The 7,500-nt window shown below is 61.2% G+C and overlaps 1 protein-coding gene across 1 annotated transcript; it reads left to right on the forward strand.

The window, feature by feature from the left end:
• Positions 1-2,371: 2,371 nt before the first annotated feature.
• Positions 2,372-6,664, forward strand: UNCX (UNC homeobox). The gene is made up of 3 exons (XM_036105571.2): positions 2,372-2,657; positions 2,888-3,063; positions 5,109-6,664. The coding sequence occupies exons 1-3, from the start codon at positions 2,372-2,374 to the stop codon at positions 6,264-6,266; spliced, it is 1,620 nt and encodes a 539-aa protein (XP_035961464.2). The 3' UTR covers positions 6,267-6,664.
• The last annotated feature ends 836 nt before the right edge of the window (positions 6,665-7,500 follow it).

A 7,500-nucleotide genomic window follows, 5' to 3' on the forward strand; every position in this document is an offset into this window, starting at 1 on the left:
GGACGGATTGTATGCTTCTTCATAATAATATTAATTAAACAATTTGCATGCTAATAAGGTAACAATTATCAGGGCCTCTGTTGAAAGATTCAGGTTATTACAACACGCCAATCTGAAGGCCAGGGGTCAGAGAGTGAGAGGCGAGCGAAATTTCAACTCAAATTAACATTCTGTCAGCTCCAGAAAATGGGATAAATAAAGTCGAATTAATTCATTATAATAAAGAGAGATGGGCGAGGGAGCCCGGCCGGCGCCCGCCCCTCCCCTGCCCTCCCCTCGGGCCGAATTGATTACAGCTCTGTATTCAGAAACACGCGCCGCGCACATTCCTCCTCGCGAACCCGGCAGAGAACGAGGCGCTTACGGCTACCGGCAAAATCGAGTCGGATGGACAGAGTTTACATTTAGTATTTATAGAGAAAGAAATTAAATTATGGCGAAAAGTAGTGCTCTTGGCCCCTGACCTCGGAATTAATACTTGCAGCGTGTTCCTAGTGCGGGCCGGCGGAGGGGTGGGTAAGGTGGGGGGGAGTAAGGTCCCAAATTCCAAGCCTCCTCTCGGTCTCTGCGAGATGTCGGCCTGCCCCCAGCCCCTGCACCTCTCCCTCCTCCCGAACAATGAGAGAGGGGAAGGCAATTAAAGCGTAGTCGGTGCGGCCAGGGCACGTTCCATAAGGACGGATACCCGGGTTGCGTGTCCAGCGCCCCAGCCGCAAGGCAGGTCCGCTCCACTCCCGCCGGCGGAGCGTCGTGTGCACCCTCCGCTGGGAAGGGCGCACGGACGGGGCTGTCCTACCCGTGCCTTCGCTCCGGGTTTGAGGCTTGGAAGGCTGGTTGAAGCCACTTAACACCAAAGGCCAACTTGTCTGTCGCCTTGTCCTGGAGTGAGAGGCTGCCGGAGGTCCGGCCACCAGGACTGGCCGGATACCCAGCACTGGCCGGGTCTGAGGGCCAGGAGCTCCTTCTTCCCGGATTCCAGCTGGGGCCACCGGGACCGCAGGGACCACAGGGATGAGGTCCATGGGCCTGGGGCCACAGCAAAAGGCACCCTCTTCATGGGCAAACTTTTTACAAAAGATTTTATAATTTTATATATATACATAATATATATGTATATATATGGATATAATGATTGCTTTCCCTCCTGCCCACAGTCCTAATTTGCTGCTTATTTAAGAATATGTCCTTTAATGATTTAGCTTTGAGTCTATCAATATTTTATAGTGGAAAAGGGAGTGACAGACACTTCTCTGAGAACATAATTTAATTATAATTAATGGGTTGAGTACCTGGGCCCTATTCTTCAGAGGCCGTGTCAAAGGGAGATGTATTTATTTTTTTATTCCTGTGTAGGGGGCCTGACTGGTTGCCACCCCAAAGTTACTTTTCCCTTCCTTCCACCCCTCCTCCCCAGCCCTGTGCCTTGGTTTTACGGAGTAGGGGATGAGTGGGGGGGGGGGGTCAGGGTGTCTCCACAGCCGCCCCCCCACCTCTGTTTCTATAGCCTGGCGGCGGCCAGTCAAAAAGGGCATTAATTATGCCTTTTTATTGACAGGGTGCTACATTCTGTAGAAGTCATTTTCTTTTGGAGTCACCTCCTCCCCCTGCCCCCTCCACTCCTTCCTCTTCCTCCTCCCTTTCCTTCCTCCTCTCCCCCGCCGCCTGCAGCCGGAGAGGAGATGAGAAGCCCTTGTAGTTTTAAATTCAATGTGACAGTTTCGGAAAGAGCGGATGATGAATCTCCTATTATTGGATCAGTCTATTTGCCGCTCAATGTCTCTCTGTAATTGGAGCAACATCACTTTAAAGGTTCAGAGAGTACAGCATTTCTGGTGAAAAATCCCCACAACACGCCGGTGAATGTTTTAAAGGGAAATCTATTAGTGATTTGCAGAGGGGCGGGGAGCCAGGGGAGGCGCGGGCTCCGGCCAGCGGGGATTGGAATGGGGGGCTCGCCGGGGACCCCTGCCTGGACCGCTCCCCGAGCCGGCGCCCGCCCAGCGCCGGGCCGCGCCCCTCCCTCTCTGCTACCCCCCCCCTTGTTGTGACAGTTCCTGATACTGTTTATTGAGGTGCATGTCAGGTATAATTAGCAATCGATATGGAAAACGTTTCCTTGCACCCAGCACGCCTCTGACGTCAGAGCCGATTAGCGCTTCTTATTGGTCCCAAATTCCCCGGGCCGCGGCTAATTATCGGGAGCTTGATGTTGATAAAGTAAAGCGCCGGAGTGCGGGCGAAGCATGTGTAGGGCTCCGGGTCCCTGTCTCCGCCGCCGCCGCCGCCGTCCGCGCCTCCCGCCGCTGGCCCGCCCCGGCCCCGGCCCGCGCCCCCGCGCCCCGCCGCCGGCCCCGCCGGCCCCCCGCGCGAGATGATGGACGGCCGCCTCCTGGAGCACCCGCATGCCCAGTTCGGGGGCTCGCTGGGCGGCGTGGTGGGCTTCCCCTACCCGCTGGGCCACCACCACGTGTACGAGCTGGCCGGCCACCAGCTGCAGTCGGCCGCCGCCGCCGCCGCAGCCGCCTCGGTGCCCTTCTCCATCGACGGCCTGCTCAGCGGCTCGTGCGCCGCCGCCGCCGCCTCGGTGGTCAACCCCACGCCGCTGCTGCCGGCCGCCTGCGGGGTGGGAGGCGACAGCCAGCCCTTCAAGCTGTCAGGTAGGTGCGGCGGGCGGGGAGGGCACGGGGGGCAAGCAGGGCACCCTTGTCGGGCGCGGGAGTTGGGTCGCGGGCGGCTGTAGAGCGGGCGCCGGCTGCCGAGGCTCAGGGCGCTCTCGGTCCGCCACCCCGGCGCAGGGCCCCCAGGCCCGGGCGGCCGACAGGTACGGAGGGGGTGGATGTGGCCTGGGCCCTGGCTGAGCCGTGCGGCGTCCTGTGCGTGCCCGCAGACTCGGGGGACCCCGACAAGGAGAGCCCGGGCTGTAAGCGGCGGCGCACCCGCACCAACTTCACGGGCTGGCAGCTGGAAGAGCTGGAGAAGGCGTTCAACGAGAGCCACTATCCCGACGTGTTCATGCGCGAGGCCCTGGCGCTGCGCCTGGATCTGGTCGAATCCCGCGTGCAGGTAAAGACCCGCCGTTCCTCCCGGGAGCCAGCATCCCGCCACTAGGCCCGCCCGGCGCCGGCCCCGCCTTTGTTCTAGGTGGGGGACCGCGGCCCCGCTTCCGAGCCCCCCAGCGCTCGCCTGCCCGGAGGTGGTGCTGCGGTTCCGGGGCTCAGAGCCTCGCGGGGAGAAAGCCCCAGGCGGCTTGGGAGGGGCCGACGACGGCCCAAAGTAGCCAGAAGAGCAGCTGCGTCCGAACCGGGTGCTGCGTGGTGGGGGTCGGGCGACGAAATGGGCGCGAAATGAGGTCTCCGAGGGCTGGGCGGGAGAAGCGGCGGTGGGGGGGGGCGTGCAGCCAGCCGGGCTAGGATCTGGAAGAAACCCGGAGCAGGTAGACCCCGCGCCTCCTGGCCCTCGCCCGGGGTCTCCGGGCACCGCCTGGAGCAAACCCGTTTGTTTGCTTATCTCTCGCCTCTAAAATATTCAGGTGGAGACCCGTATTCATTCTTCGCTTTGCAGGAGGTTAGCTGAGGAAGGGGAGGCGGAAACTTACACAGTTGACACATGTGGGGGGGTCTGAATCTTTACTACTCTCAGTTATATCTCCCCCACCCCACCCCCCATACTTCGGTTTCATTCGGAGACTGCCGGCGTTATTCTTTTTAAAAATATAGCGTCTATGTGGTGGATTAAAAATTCAAGATGAATTGTGCATAATCAGATGTTTCCCCGAAGTACAGAAATCTTTTTCTGGGGTCGGTGTGGTGGTGAGTGGGGTGTGCGGCTGCAGCTGTGGGTGCAGGGCTTTGAGGCAGAGGCGGCAAGACGCCTGTTCAGCACCAATAGCTTTGTCTAAAAAGGTGTTCTCGACCTGTGCTTGCACTGCCCCTCATGACCTCTTCTGTTTGTAAATCCTTTCGTCCAATTTGTGTAAGTGTCTTAAGCAAAGACCTCTTCGTTTCTCCCCTGTACAATAATGAGCATTTCTTGTTGACAAGTGAGCGTGGAATTTGCACCAAAAAAAGAAGTATTTGAAGGAAGGAAGGAAGGAAAGAAGCAGTTACAGCCTTGGAGAGGTTACAGCTTAAAACCCGCACCTTGGCAGCAGCAAGGCTCCCTGTGACCGGGCCAGGCCTGCTATTGTGCCGGGTCTCTCCGTGGCCACAACAAAGAATTCGAATTATTGCAATCTCTTGGGGAGGGTGGTGTGCCTGAGGCTCAGCAGGGATTTGACTGTGTGTGTGGTGGTGAGCCCGTGTCTAGGGCTGCTGTTCCCCAGGACAAGGGCTGCAGGGAGGGTAGAAGAGGCTGGATGGGCCCGGGCCTCCTCTGCACTGCCTGGCAACTGGCCTCTTGCTGTCCTGTCTGCCTTGCTCCCTGGCCTAGGCCAAGCACAACTGGTTTCAGGGGCTGTGTTGGTGCGTTGGCCTGGATCCCCCAGAAAGAAGGACGTGTGCGAATGTGTTGGGGGGCAGGCTGCTGGAAACCCTCCCCCTAAGTTTGGCTTCCCAGGACCTTCTAGAAGAAGCAGCACCCAGATTTCCCTTCACGGGACACCCCCAAATCTGGCCTTTGACTCAGTCTCCAGGGGGCCGAAGACAGGTGTGGAGGGCAGCTGAGCCCAGCCACTGGTGGTCCTCAGGCCAGACGGCCAGCACCAGGCCAGGCAGGCCGCTTAGAACAGGAGCTGTGAGAAGCCAAGAGGGGCGAGGAGGGGCCCTGCTCCCAGCCTGCCTCCCGACCAGGAACCAGACGCCCTCAGGGGCCAGACCTGCAGTGCCCAACGAAGGGGCAGCTCCCAGTTCCCCGAGGTGAGAAGCCAGAGTGGGAAGCTGGCCGAGAGGCCCCCATCTACCTCTTTCTGGGTGGAAAAGATGCTCTTTGGAACCTGCAGCTTGAGTGCCGAAACCCAGCTCAGGGCCGGCCGGGCCGCGTGCCTTGGCTCCCGCCCCCTGGCCGGAGCCGAGGTTGTACAGGCCTGTCTGGGGGGAGTGGGGACGCCCGAAGCCCCAGCGGCAAGCCCGCCGCCTGACTGTGCCTTCCTTTCCCCTATCCGGCTGCTCTAGGTCTGGTTCCAAAACCGCCGGGCCAAGTGGAGGAAGAAGGAGAACACGAAGAAGGGCCCGGGGCGGCCGGCTCACAACTCACACCCGACCACGTGCAGTGGCGAGCCAATGGACCCAGAGGAGATCGCGCGCAAAGAACTGGAGAAGATGGAGAAAAAGAAGCGCAAGCATGAGAAGAAGCTGCTGAAGAGCCAGAGCCGCCACCTGCACTCTCCGGGCGGCTTGTCCCTGCACAGCGCACCCAGCTCCGACAGCGACAGCGGCGGCGGCGGCCTCTCCCCGGAGCCGCCCGAGCCGCCGCCGCCGGCCGCCGCGTCCAAGGGCCCTAGCGCGCACGCCGCCGGCGCCGCCGGTTCCGCGCCCGCACCGCCGGGCGAACCGCCCGCTCCCGGCACCTGCGACCCCGCCTTTTACCCGAGCCAAAGAAGTGGCGCCGGCCCGCAGCTGCGGCTAGGCCGCCCCGCGGACAAGGATGCGGCCCCGTGTGCGCCCGGGGCGGCGGTGGAACGTGGCCCCGCCGGCCTGCCGAAGGCCAGCCCGTTCAGCGTGGAGAGCCTGCTGTCCGACTCGCCGCCGCGCCGGAAAGCCGCCCCCGCCAACGCCGCGGCCGCCGCCGCCGCTGCCGCGGCCGCCGGGCTGGACTTCGCGCCGGGGCTGCCGTGCACGCCGCGGACCCTCATTGGCAAGGGCCACTTCCTGCTCTACCCCATCACGCAGCCGCTCGGCTTCCTGGTGCCGCAGGCCGCGCTCAAGGGTGCAGCGGGTCCGGAGCCCGCGCCGAAGGACGCGCCGCCCGCACCCGCCGCGCCGCCCGCGCCGCCCGCTCAGGCCAGCTTCGGGGCCTTCCCGGGGCCCGGCGGTGCTCCGGACTCGGCCTTCGCGCGCCGCAGCCCCGACGCCGTCGCCTCCCCGGGGGCCCCGACCCCGGCGCCCTTCCGGGACGCGGCCCTGGCTGCGGCCGAGGGCAGCGGCGGGGATTGCGCGGATTCGGGGGCCGCCTGCCCAGCGGCCGCACTGCCGCCCCCTCTCGCGCCGTCGCCCGGGCCGGGCCCGCGGGCTCCCAGCCCGGCTGGGGAGCCGGCTTTGTGCGGGGCCCCAGAGCCAGGCGCCGAGCCGGGACCCAGCGCGCCGGACGGCGAGGAGGTGGACATGGACTGAGGGGCGGCGGGGCCGAGAGAGGCGCTCAGCCGGCCCGCGCCCGCTCGCTCAGGCTCGACTCACACAACGAAATCAGGTGATCGGCTTAGAAACACTGCTTTCTCCTTTTTCTTCTGCTTTCTTCCTTTTATTATTATTATTTTTTAAAGAAAACCGCTGTATCAATTCGGACCTAGGCAGCAACCGCAGGACTTGGGGTGAGACCCTCCTCCTCTCGGGGGAGCAAAAAACAAAAACAAAAACCCCATATCCCCCACAAAAACCCACAACAAGAATCCTCAGCCTTGTAAAATGCAAAAATGTCTAAGAATATTTATATATGTACCATTTTTGATAAATAAAGCTGGTCAAACGCAAGCTCTCAGGTCCATCTTTTTCAAATTTCCGAGCGCCCAGTATGGCCCCTCCTCCCCTTCGTATTCCACTCCTCTCCCCGCGGGCGGGGCAGGGACGAGGCTCCTCACCTCCCCCGAGGTCCGCGCTTAATGCCTCCTTTTGTGTGCGTGTGTGTTTGTGTTTTCTGATTGAACAAATTTATGCATCCGCAGCTCCCCCTCTCCTGCCCTCCCTCGCGCTCCCCCTCCCACCCGGCGCCACACACACGCGCGCCCCCGCGCGCACCCCCGCGCGCTGGCACACGCCGGGGCGCGCGGCGCGGGGTGACGGAGCCGGGGGCTGCAAGGGCCGGGCCGCTGGGCTCCTGCAGAGTTTTGATATGAAAGTAATTATTTTCCGGTGGCTGCTGCGGGGACTGGGTTTCTTGCCCAAAGGGTTATTATACATTACCGATTTCTAGTGATATGAAATCACATAAACTTCCTACAATAATAGAATTAGCATGAAAGGCTGGGGTGTCAAATTGAAATTGGAGAATAATAGCGCCGGCAGCTGGGGGAGTGCGTGCGCATATTGGAGCGGAGACGGGGAATCGTGGGGCGGAATTTTCATGAGCTGCACTCTTTGTCAGCGCTCTTGTAGCCGGCTATATTAAGATAGATGCCCAATGATATCCCTCATTGTTCTGTCGCTTATATTGATGTTGCTGCGTTATCAGCCTATTGATCATGTGTCGTCTGTAATAGGACAGGCGCCGCCAACGCGCCTCTTTACAAAAGCAGTGCACATTTGTTCTAATAGGGTCCGGGTCCCCGGGGGACCCTTCGGGGGCTTCAGGACATCTGCAGCGAAGAAATATTAGCAAACTTGGCTGGAGCCTGCAGCCAGCCCCTGGCCC

This window comes from Halichoerus grypus, chromosome 6, assembly GCF_964656455.1.
Source record: "Halichoerus grypus chromosome 6, mHalGry1.hap1.1, whole genome shotgun sequence".
Lineage (NCBI taxonomy): Eukaryota > Metazoa > Chordata > Mammalia > Carnivora > Phocidae > Halichoerus > Halichoerus grypus.